The 12,874-nt window shown below is 36.2% G+C and overlaps 2 protein-coding genes across 2 annotated transcripts; both read right to left on the bottom strand.

Annotated features, from left to right (window-relative positions):
- Positions 1-422: 422 nt before the first annotated feature.
- On the bottom strand, positions 423-9,025 carry LOC113119164 (syntaxin-12-like). The gene is made up of 10 exons (XM_026288411.1): positions 8,904-9,025; positions 7,680-7,858; positions 7,504-7,573; positions 7,334-7,433; positions 7,031-7,168; positions 4,483-4,526; positions 4,283-4,388; positions 2,220-2,292; positions 1,564-1,646; positions 423-1,415 (listed from the first exon to the last, which is right to left on the bottom strand). Exons 2-10 carry the CDS (start codon positions 7,774-7,776, stop codon positions 1,323-1,325), a joined length of 804 nt encoding a protein of 267 aa, XP_026144196.1. The 5' UTR covers positions 7,777-7,858; positions 8,904-9,025; the 3' UTR covers positions 423-1,322.
- Positions 9,026-9,838: 813 nt separating this feature from the next.
- Positions 9,839-12,475, bottom strand: trnau1apa (tRNA selenocysteine 1 associated protein 1a). The gene is made up of 9 exons (XM_026290169.1): positions 12,042-12,475; positions 11,861-11,958; positions 11,615-11,714; positions 11,473-11,525; positions 10,851-10,982; positions 10,656-10,775; positions 10,346-10,502; positions 10,227-10,260; positions 9,839-10,126 (listed from the first exon to the last, which is right to left on the bottom strand). Exons 1-9 carry the CDS (start codon positions 12,063-12,065, stop codon positions 9,948-9,950), a joined length of 897 nt encoding a protein of 298 aa, XP_026145954.1. The 5' UTR covers positions 12,066-12,475; the 3' UTR covers positions 9,839-9,947.
- Positions 12,476-12,874: the final 399 nt, after the last annotated feature.

The following is a 12,874-nucleotide window of genomic DNA, read 5'->3' as shown; positions in this document are numbered from 1 at the left end:
TGGTTTTAGGCACTTTTTATGCATCTGCTCAAATGTGCCAGTTAGTTGTTTATGGGTGGCTTCTTATTATTGTCCACCAAATGACATTTCTGGATTAAGTCTGGTCCATTAGAAACCGGCCCTCAAAAAGCCACAGCATTTGTGGTTTCATTCATGTCTAAAGCCAAAACAGTTCCAGTAGTTGCCTGGCAAAGTTTGGCTATTTTTAATGGTAAGCCTAGAGGGTAATAAAAGCCCTAAACTTTAATTAGCACAGACAACCAAAGCCAATCAACAGACTGCAGAGAACACTGGGTTAATATAGCGTACACAGTGTACTTTCTGAAATATATAGCATATCCTGACTGCTCACATTCACGGTGCTCGTTTCACCACTGCTAAATGTGGCTTCAACATTTCTAATAGAGAACCAGAAAGACAGGTTTGATTAAGACATTTCTTTACTCACATACTCATAGAAGTCATATAAATCAATTTTAAAAAAGGGACAATCACTTTTGCATGTTCTAAAAGTATGGTTGCAAATCTTTTTACATAATCTTTATGTATTGTGCAGACTTTTAATGTTGTAATATACAAATCAATTTCAGCCATAATATTGATTACGAGTTCTTATACAACACATTTACAGCTGTATGACCACCATATAATAGAGCTGTGTAATAAACCTATCAGTTAACACCAGAAACAGCACTGAAACTAAAGTTGAGAAATGTTTGCGCTTTAGATATCATTGCTGCTTCGTATTTGCAGTTCTACTAGTCTACGGTATTAATAACGTTGTGTCTAATGTACGATTCATTTTGCAGCTCATCTAAGCAGTTTGTTGTTAACCTTTGGAGTGACTTGACAAATCCGAAAGAGTTTAAATGTACAATGTACAAAACATCTAAAGCCAAAATTATATTACAGTAAGATGTAAAAAAAAAAAAAAAAAAAAAAAAAAAAAAAAAAATCATTTTACACCTTATCGCAATCCGAAGAAATTCTCAAATTGAAATAACCTGGATTTATTAAGAAATGTAAAGTAGTGTTAGTGCTAGAAATATATCACAAGAATCAAAATGAAATGTTATATCACGTTTCCCCCGCTCCATCCGTGAGCTCATCCTCCTTTCATTATGACCTAAGGTTTCGGAGGGGAGAGTCTAGGGAAGGTTACCTTCGCTTATGCCACTTTATACTGTACATAACCCTGCAAAACTACAGAGCTGGACCTGCAGGTGCTGCTCAGAGCCTCCCCTGTGGATGGCACTGGGTTTGCAAGTGGGAAAATAAATTAAAGAAATGAGAGAAAAAGGGGAAGGATAGAGGTAGGGTCTTCACTTTGTCGAGGCCCAGATGATAAGAGCGATAACGCCAACCAATAAGGCAAGGACCACTGCCAGGATGCACATCTTCTTACGAGACTTTTGCTACAATGAAAGACAGAAAAGATTCTCATTATTTTTAATATGTATTTATGCTACATGCATGGTTTTGGATTCTGATACACATCTAAAATGCCATAGCTGTGTGTGTGTGTGTGTGTGTGTGTGTGTACTGTTGAAGCTCTTGCTGTACCTGATAGTGAGCGGCTCTCTGGAGTTGCTCAGCTCCTCTCTCCACATGCACTTCTGCACTCTCCACATTAGCCTCTATGCTATCTGTAGTCACACATAGTTAAATGCATTTTGGTTAGAGATTACAGGGTGTTTCAGGCAATATGACAACCTTATGTCAAACATGCTCAGTTTACACTATTACTATATATTGATATAAAAACATTTCTTGATTTAGATTCTTTGACAGTAAAGCAAAGAATCATATATAGCCATTTAAACCTGTAATGCCTAAAATATGAGAGTCAGAATGTAATGAAACGGTCCACAAATGTATTGCTCCATTTAAACAATTGTAAAAAAAGTTTGCATGTGTTTATGGTTGAGAATATGGAGCTCAAACTTGAGGGTGAAAAAATGAAAATTCCCCAAAATATGCAAATGTTAATGTTTTTTTATGTTGTTGTTTGTTTCTAAAAATGATGTACGGATGATCAAGTAAACCTAAGTTGCTTCAGTCCAGTAAGTGACTATCTTGAAATATTACTAACAATATATAAGTGATATTTAATTATTTACTTCATAAAAATCAAGTTTTCACAGCACAAAGACATGAGACCCATGAGACGGTAGCTCTCCAGGTACCGCTGAAATAGATTAGAGACAGATTGTACTCACCGATCATTTCACCCTGATCATGGATCATCACGGCAAGATCCTTGAAAATCTGATTCACATCCAAAATGTCCGACTGCAATCAGAGCAGAAGTATAAAATTACAGACAGCAGCACAGAAGCGTAATCTATGAATGCAGAAATGCACTGTATTTTAACAGCAGGTGTAAACAGGGTCTGTGTAGTGTATAATGACAACTACTGAAGATCCTCCTGATGGCTCACCTTTAAGAGGGTATTTTTCATATATACATTACAGGTCAAAAGTTTGGAATCGTTTTTGAAAAAAAAAAAAAAAAATACTGGAAGGGAAAAAATACTATGGAAGTCAATGGGAACCACCAACTGTTTGATTACCAGCAATCTTCAAAATATCTTCTATGTTTATTACATAAGAAAGCAGCTCATACAGGAGTAAATGATGATAGAATTAACATTTTTGGGTGATATCTGTTTTTAAAATAAGCCATAGTTTCCACAGCAATATTAAGCAACAAAAACGTGTTTTCAACATTAATAATAAATAAATAAAAACATGAATAATAATTAAGCATTAATAATAACTGACAATAACTGAGCAGCAAATCAGTATGTTAAAATGATTTCTGAAGGATCATGTGACACTGAAGCTTGCATTAATTTGCAGTAATGAACTAAAATGTTAAATATATATATATATATTTTTTTTATCATTTATTTATTAGGGATATGCTGGTATAAAATCATCATGGTGTAATCAATTGCTAATGCTTTTATCACAGTAAACAGTATTATCATGATACCGAAATTGAAAGTACAAAAACAAATTACACAGATTAAAGAGATTACACAGATTAAAGTGCAAAAGAATTTTGAAGACCAATAGCTATCACTATATATATATAAATATATATTATATAATTATATATTTAATAAAGAACATTAACATTAATAATGAGCAATAGCTACATTTGCTATAGGAGCTACATGTTAGCTCATTAAATAACATTAAATAACAACTTTTGATTTGAACATCATGTTATTAAATATTGAAAATACCGCAGATGAATGTTCAGAATAATTTTCCAAAGGCAGTTTATGATAACTAATGAATTAACTAATGTCAATCAATAGAGCCTTAATGTAAAGCATGACCAAACAATAAAGAACCAAAACACTTTCAAACAATATCTAGGGTATATTGAAGTCCAGATAAAATAGCCTATTAAGTCTAAATATGTGAGGAATAGAACTAAACTGTATAAAGCTGTGAGGAACACCACTGCGAACACACCGATCTGAATGACTATTTTAATCATTTAAACCCCATTCAGAAACAATGTTTATAGGGCTTCTGCAGTGGCGGCTGCATTTCTGCTGTCCAGCGCCATCTGCTGTCAGACAGTGAAGTGCGGTTTCATCCAGAACGTCTCTAACGCTCTCCGCCATGTGCTTCTCACGCCTGTTTCACACATACTCCGTCTGCAGTGCGTATGTGTTGCGTAATTATTTACTGTACTGTGATAAGAGAATCACAATGCTGCAAAAGTATTTTCAGTAACAATGTTTGATTTGAAATCAAAGGAATGGATAAATGTTGTGTTTGTGGTAAGCAGCTGTGGATCATAAGCGGACTCCCAACACGTCCCGTGTGAAAGCACAATGAGTCCGTGCTGCTTCTGCTCCACACACAGACTGCATACACACTGCAGACGGAGTGTGTGTGAAACAGGTGTCATGCGTGCTTGTTTACATCAGAGCGCACACGGGTCTTTGATGAAGCATACAGCGCTGTTGTGCATTGTGACCAGTTGATGGGAAAAGTGTTCTTAAAATGCATCCCAAATTCTGAATAATTTGTAATATATAATTATTCTCCTATTTTGAAGTGCAGCCTTGGTGAACATAACAGACTACTTTTAAAACATTAATACAAATCATAAATGTTCCAAACTTTCGACCGGTGGTTTAAGTTCTTCAGCACTTTCTGTCCCAAACACAGACACTCTGAGACATTGATTAGGCCAAAGAGAGGAAGAGAATAGTGTGTGTGACAGGCAGTGAGGACAGGACAAGAGGAAACCAACCTCAAGCTGTTGAATGGCAGTTTCTCTTTCTTTGATGAGCTCCAGGTCCTCCTCTGTTATGGCCACGTCTTCTGTCTGAGTGGTGGTCTTACCCCAATCATCATCACTGCACACACACACACACACACAGAATGTTTTCAGCTCTCATGCTTTAACTCAGTGCTGGGAGCTCACAGACTAAAGCATGCTCTGAGACATACTTATCGAAGGAGACCAGCTGCTCTTCATGACCTCCATCTTCAGCCTGCAGTAAATCACAACACAAAACCACCTCACTGAAGACCACTGTATGAATACTGAAGGCGCTGAAAACACAACCGTATCAGCATCCCATTTTACTAAGTGACAATAGTTATATGGAAAATATAAAAAAAAAATAGTGCAGAATTAATTTTATCCAGTGGGTCTTGCTTGAATGGTATAAGGTAAATGTTACAGAATGGACAGAAGCTTGATAACAATATAAAATAATATAATATATTATAATAAATAATATTTTATTTAGTAAAATGAAGTGCTGTCAAATGATCAATCACAATTAATCACATCCAAAAGGAAAGTTTTTGTTTACATTATATATGCGTGTGTACTGTCTGTGTGTATATATATATATATATATACACACACAAATAGACACACATGAATGTATATATTTCAGAAAAATGTGTTAAGTTTGTATATGTATTAATATACTTATATAAAATATAAATTATATGAATATAAGTATATACATGTAAATATTTTTTTTTACATTTATACTGTGTGTATTTATACATACATAATAAATATACAAAAAAATAAAACAAAAAAAATTTGATTAATTGTTTGACAGCACTAATATATATATATATATATATATTATAAAGTCTGCAAAATGAATAAATATTAGTGCTGTCAAAATTAGCGCGTTAACGCATTCGATTAATTTGAAATATTTAACGCGTTAAAAAAAAATAACGCAATTAACGCGGTTGCATTTTTTTTTTATTTCCAGTTGTGGCCTATGTGTGTTCAACGTGCAAAGAAATATGGATAAGACCAAGGAAGGACTTTTAGACGGAAAGTTTCAGTATAAAACTGGATTACTCTTCAGTCTGCCACAAGAAACATTATACTCTTCATTTAGTCTGCCACAAGAAACAGCAACATTAAAATCATGAACTCAAATGTCATTGTTTAAATTAGACCTTTCTGTAACGCTAACGTTAATAAGCTAAAACGAATATAACGAAATAATTGTGTAGCGGAGTATTTTTTGTACACAGTGCCGCGAACTGTCAATCACTCCTGTACGCGCGCATCACTGTCCTCCTCAGCTGCAGCAACTTGCGCTCTCTCTCTTCATCAAGCTTTAAAACAAAAAGGAGACAAAAAGATCATATTGTCTTTGTGCATAGGCTATAGATTAATTAGATAAATGAATATCTAAATTTGTGCCTTGCCGTCTACGGTATTTTTTTAGAACTTAGAAAAAAGATGCTGCAGCCAATGAGCAGCCAGCGGGGGCTGCAGGACGACTCAACCTCCGCAGACAGTTTTTAATGTTTATCAGACAATAAATACTCAAGATTTTGCTTTAGTATAACTCACAACGAGTTTCACACACCTTCTCCGGCCACGTTGAGTTGTTGACACTTAACAGTGGGAAAAGCGACACATGCGCTATTCACTTGTATAACTTAAGGGTGAATGGGTAATGTAGTTTCTGCTCTGGGTGAGATGAATTAGGAAGCTTGCATTGTGAAGGGCGCTCTGAAAATCGGCAGTGCAGGTAAAAGATTAAAACCTCTATTAAAACAGATGTCCAAATGAGCGAACCGGTACGCTACAAGCACGTTCTGGGCGCACGGAGAGGTGGCGGTACGCTCAAGAGCTATATTTGGAAGTGGCGGTACTGAGTACTGGTGCATACCGGCCCACTTAAAGCAATGGCAATGACTATACTTTGGAATTTTTTTGCAGTCCACTTAGAATTCAACATGGAAATCATTTTTGTTTTTTATTGGCATTGATTGTTTTGAAATTCAAATGGTACTTACATGCCTGTGTTTTTATTTCTGTAATAAATATGGCTTTCAAGCCAACAGTTAATTTGGAGGATATTGATGGTTTATTGCAGGTATGTTGTTTACATGAGAAAATCTGTGTTACAAGTTAAACAAAAATTCCAATAAACAATCATATTTTGAATTTAAATAGTTTCTTTGTCTTGAGTTTACATTAATTATTTACATTTTACATTTACATATCCAAAAAGTTTCAGTCTTTTAATTGCGATTAATTGCGATTAATCGCGATTAATCGCGATTAATTTTAAAAAATTGTGCGATTAATTAGTTAATTTTTTTTAATCGATTGACAGCACTAATAAATATATATATATATATATATATATACACACACACACACACACACTGATATAATAATGAAATAACATTAAATAAAAGGTTTTTTTTTTTCCTTACAGGGCCATATATTTTTAAAAACCTGAAATAAGTTTGTCTGCACTGGTGAACATATTAAGGTGAACATATAAAAGAATTGTAGTAAGATTGTTGATCGTATGGATCTTTAATTTTTACATTTCACCTATCCATAGCTGGAAATATGATCCATTTCATTTTTGTGTTTGATAATAGAGTTGTAAGCTAATCCCGGTCACTTTAAAGGATGCTGCCCGTGTAGACTGTTCAGTAAGTTTAGGATCAGAGCTAATGTAGACAACATCACTCCTGGAGAGTATCTTACTGAGAGTCGAGACCCTGCTCGGGCTCGGGCCACGGACTCCTTCTCCTTCTCCGCGGCTCGACGCTGCACTGCCTGGAAGTTGTTGAGAGCTGCGGAGAAATCATTCATCAGCCGGTCCTTCTGGATCTTCTGCTGTCTCTGTTTAAAGAAGAAATTCAATGAGTCAGGATAGACACTATATAAGACCTTCAAACAAATCACCTTCCCATTTTTATTTTCACTTCCTTATGCTTCATGTAAACAGGTTTCTCTGGAGTTTAAACGCGAGCCTGCACACACACACACACACACACACGAGCGTACCTGTTCGGACAGAGAGACAGGTAGAGAGAGCGAGCCGAGGTCTTTCAGGTGTTTGTTGGTCTCCTTGGCCAGCTGGTTTGTGTAGTGCTGCACCTGCTGACTGTAAACAAATCACACACACTGAGAATACAAGAGGAACAGGAAACACACCAAGAACTAAACACACTCACAGTCTGTCCCGCAGGTCACTGGTGTCTTGTTTTGATCCCAGCTGGTTTACCAGGCTCTTGATCTGTGCCGCTAGAAACACAATGAAATCACGCTGTGAAGGCAGTGCAGGTTTTCCCACAGCTTCATCACTGTCACACTGATCTGATGCACTAGCCAGCATGCTCCGGTCACTCACTGTTCTGTGTGATCTTCTGGATGTTGGAGCTGCATGTCTGGATCAGGCTGCTGAAGTCCTTCGGCGGGGCGCGCTGCTGTGTGCGTCCGTACGACATGACTGAAGGAGATTCAGCGGGATCTGACGGACGCCTCGGGACAAACTAGAGCAGGAAGTGTATCCGGGAAATCCTGAAAATGCTGAGGACAGAGAAACATTTTGTCAGATCATCCACAGTGATATTACAATGACTTGAAGCAGTCAGCAGCTACTGTAGCATTACAGCCGTCTGTGCCTTTGACTTCATGTATAAGAGACAAGTTTAGATATCCAGATAAACACATCATGACGGTAAGTGCACTTAAAAGCTTACATACTGTAGTGTAAAGTGACTGAACTGCTCTCACTTGCTGTGACAGTGAGCTGAAGGTGATGATTAATACAGGAATACAGTCTCACACAGGAGTAAAACACAAACACACAATACAGACACAATGTAGTGTCAAACTGCTACTCATATAACAGTGTCAGCAGATATACTTCACAAACATCACACTCAGTTTAGTTCAGACTGCAGTAACAGGGAGTATAGAGCACTAGTATGGTTATTTAGGAAAATAGGGAGCGACTTATGGAAGATTGAGCCATTAAATAAGATGTAAATAACCATATTATCAATATATAGAGCTTTTAACGCGACTGTAGTAACTAATCATGATTGTGTGTATATATATATATATATATATATATATATATATATATATATATATATATATATATATGTTTTTTTGTTTTAGTTTTTTGCTATATTAATAGTATAAGCGTTTCTTTTCAAGTGAACGCAAAATAACCTCACGTCAGTCATAATAACTGACCGCAGATCAGTGAATGCTAAGAAAGTGCGCTTACAAACTAACTTACAAACTAAACACTCGTACTAAAACAAAAAAAATGCCGCTGGTAACTGTCGTTTCATAAATAATTGTGTTTATTTATTTAAACTCAACAGACTGGTTTGGTTACTCGTGGATAAGTTCAGAATCAGAAACCCGTTACAACACCCGTCCACAGTATTAGCATCAAATAAACAGACACAGATACAACCAAACGCTGCAGAAGAGCCTCCGCGTTTAACCTCGTCAGACATCTAGAGACGCTTTCGTATCCATACGTAATACATATTGACTCTGTCAGAGCATTGTTTTTTTGCTCATTCTGATAAATTAATAAATATAGTGATCTTACTTCAGCTCAGGGCCGCTCCTCACTCGGGACTTCCGGTCTGATGCACTTTGTACTTCCGTTAAGGGGCAGAGCCTTCAAGAGCACGTGATGGCACGGGACCCCACCAGAATGCAAGTAACTGAACTCTAAACTAAAAAAAAAATTAAAAAAAATAAATAAATAAATAAATAAAATACCCCACCCTTTCTTTAAATGTATATAAATAACGCTCTTATTTTATTTCATTTAATTGTTATGTACCATTGATATGTCATTATTATTAACCTCTGTGTGCTCAGTTTTACACAGTATTCAAGCATTAATAAACGAAAAAACTAATTTTTGACTGTCCTAAACAAAAAAAATACCATAATTTGTTTGCAGATACTTAAGAAACAAAATATATTATTATACATTATAATATTATTTTCCATTTAATTTACAATAAATGAAACCTGTCGCAATCCACTAACATATTTATTTCCTAATTTTTAATTTATTTAATTTTTTAAGTTAATTTTATTAATTGTCCATGTTTACTTCATTTGGATTTGTTGGATGTACAGAGCTAAATGGAAACATATGCAATGCTTTAAAATGTTTATATATATATATATATATATATATATATATATATATATACATACATACACACACACACACACACACACATTTTATTTTATTAGTTTTTATTGTGTTTACAAAGCTGCATGAATGTTGTTGGATGCATAAAAATAAAAAAAATAGGTGCCAATGCTTTAATTTTTAGTTTTAATATTTTCTTAAAAAAAAAAAAAACAAGACATTGCTGTTTAAACCAGAACTGTAGTTATTTATTTTACTAAACTTATGATGTACTATACACTTTTCTCATCAAACAAACCAGAGCTAATTTCATTCATACACATCTACAAATCACATACAGTCATAAACTGCATTCTTAAAAAAAAAAAAAAAAGAAAAAAAAAAACTAATGTTACTATTTTTAGTTCACCCTCAGTTACTTAACACTGGGTTCTTTGTGATATAAACAAATAGTATATGATCAGAGGAGAGCACATGTTCTCAGTCCATCTCCTCATACTGATAAACTGGCTCTGGGAGGAAACATGTCCCGCTACAGGTGACCCCGTCCCAGGACTCGGGGGGCTGGAAGAAACACCCCATCAGAGCACTGTACAGCTCCTCACTGCGCTCCATAAACCTCTCATTGACCTCCATCACATTTATCTCACAGTCTGGATCTGCAACCCAGAGAGAAACACGTCATTTAGTGAAATCAAGGCTTTAATGTAGTGTGATGTGAAAATATGACGTCTGATCTAATATGCAAATAAAACCTACACTCTAGGCCATCATCTTCAACCATCTCTTCAACCTGCAATAAAAAGAATAATAATATAAAGTGTATTTGTACACAGAGGCAAAGGATACTGGATATACTGATAAAGAATCCCCTTCACCTGTGCGATGCTCTGTGAAGGATCAGTGTAGCTGTAATCATAGCTCCAGTCATATGTAGACTGTGGGTAATAATACTGGTTCAGATACAAGATATGGCTGTTGTAGCTTTCTGCATGGAACTGGCAATTTTGGTGCTCGGGCGACTCTTTCTTATTCCTTAGGATTAGACATATCAATGTCACATTTTTATGATCTTTAAACAGTGGTGTATTTGTATCAAAAGCACAGTTAGAGTCGAGAATAAATCGAGAGGAATGCAACCACACTGTTGTGAACGTCTCATCGTTTCCTCTCCTCACAAACACTCACAGCTTCTTCGTAGCCAGACTGAGGCGTAAAGGTTTCCTCCCGAGTCCCGAAACACCCTGGAGTTCAGCCAGAGCCCGCTTCTGCTCCCTCTCGCTCTCGAAGCTCACGAAGCCACAGCACCTACAGAACAGACAACAGCAAGGCACTGAGAGCACCGGGAAACCTTCCCACGGGAACTCATTCATGAATCCTCACTTGGAGTATCCCCCGCTGTCCAGAACGATCTTCCCACTGCAGCAGGAGGGAAAATGATAATGAAAGAACTCGTACAACATGCCGTCGTCCACGTCTGGGGTGAGGTCCGAGACGAAGAGGGAGAAAGTCGAGCTGGAGGGAACCGCAGTGACATTTCACTTGCATTTTTGGAGGGTAGATAAAGAAAAACGTGTAACTATGAAACCAAGTGACACAGTTGTACTAGACCAGTGTGAAATAAAAAAATATATTCTGAACCCACAAACTGAAAAAGTCCAAATGTATTTCGTTGTGGCCCACTCTGCCTTACAAAAGTCAAGAACAGAGTAACTAGACACTACTAAACCCAAAGTTAAAACAAGGGTGATGTAAATACATTGCAACGTTTTAGAAATCCAATTCTTATACTACAATTAAACCCTGAGTTTAAAAGCATGTCAGAATTAATTTAATTTCCTGAAGCTGAATGTGTCAGTCTTGCGATGATATATTAAGCTTCACTTCTTCTTTCTATCCACACACGGTAAGTTCTCTGAATAGTTGGCTGCTTGAGGAACTAGATTGCAGCAGTCATTTCAAATGCAACTTTAACCCATTCAGAAACATAAAAAGCATTTCTTACCAGCTTTCACCTTGTTTGCTGTAAGTGGCACGACTCAACTTGAACCTCTTGGGCTGTAACATCACATCATAATGAATGGTTACTGCATGACATTTTATGAACTGGTGGATACTTTAAGTGAGCATGACTTGTGAATAATTACAGGAGCGGCGAAAGGCAAAGGTTTTCCGTTCACTTTCCGGAGACATCTCTCTACTGAGGTTTCATCCATCAGCTCCACGAAGCCATAGCCTGCATTTTGCCTGAAGAGATCAACAACAACCTAACACTTGGTTATTAACAGATAGATAGATAGATAGATAGATAGATAGATAGATAGATAGATAGATAGATAGATAGATAGATAGATAGATAGATAGATAGATAGATAGATAGATAGAGACTTCACCCTGTTATTTTGTCTCGGATCAGTCTGACTTTCAGCACTGTTTCTCCCATTTGAGCAAAAGCTCTGAGGATAAACTCTTCATCCATGTAGGGCTCCAGCTACACACACACACACACACACACACAGTATGTTTATCAGTGTACACTATTTAAACATGTCTTTTTTTGTCCACTGAACTCACGTTGCCCATCCAGAGGCTGTTCATTTTGCGTTCATGCGTTCTTTGGGTTCATTCAAGCTTTTTGCTGTTTCTTTATTAATTTTGTAGAATGCGTTTCCGTCGAATTATAAATTTTCTCCCCCAAAACCGGCGTTTCTTTTTAATTTATTGGGAGGATGCAACAACAAATTTAGATACTCACAGCACGTGCAAGTGTTTATAAAAACTCATGTTGTCCACAGCGTCACCTAGAGGCGAGAACAAGAACAAGTCTGTTTATATATAGGTGGATTTTTGACTTTGAAATGTTTTACTTTATATGTCATATTTGTTTTATTTTTATGTATAACACATATTTTTTAAATCAAAAGGATGATATAAGTACTGTACCATACAAAAGCTGTATTGCCTCCTCTTTTCAGTGAAATCAAGTTACAGCTGCTGAAATTGTAATGGGCCCTTTTCTCGTTTCCTTCATTCCCTGTATTAGAAGAACACCTGCATCAGCATTTTATTTATCTATTTTTTCTCACCAGGATGGAGCACATTGTCACTGTATAAAAAATATTTTTATACCTTCAGCGTCTTAAATGTAGCACTAAAAAGATCCATTTTCATACTAGCTGTATAAACTGAAACATAACAACGAAGAGAACAGGTTGCAAAAAGTGCAATAAAATTCACTATTCCATTCTGAATTAACATGCGTAAAGATATTTATTGTTTTCTGTATATTCCATCTTTTCTGTTGTGTTTCGGTACTGACCAGTTTTTGGGCATCGTTTAACATTAGCTGAAATTGTGAAAATACATACAAAGATTCTAGTGTACCCCATGCATATTTCGGATAAGGC

Source organism: Carassius auratus, chromosome 19 (genome assembly GCF_003368295.1).
Source record: "Carassius auratus strain Wakin chromosome 19, ASM336829v1, whole genome shotgun sequence".
In the NCBI taxonomy this organism is placed as follows: domain Eukaryota; kingdom Metazoa; phylum Chordata; class Actinopteri; order Cypriniformes; family Cyprinidae; genus Carassius; species Carassius auratus.
This window is presented reverse-complemented; position numbering and strand designations above follow the sequence as displayed.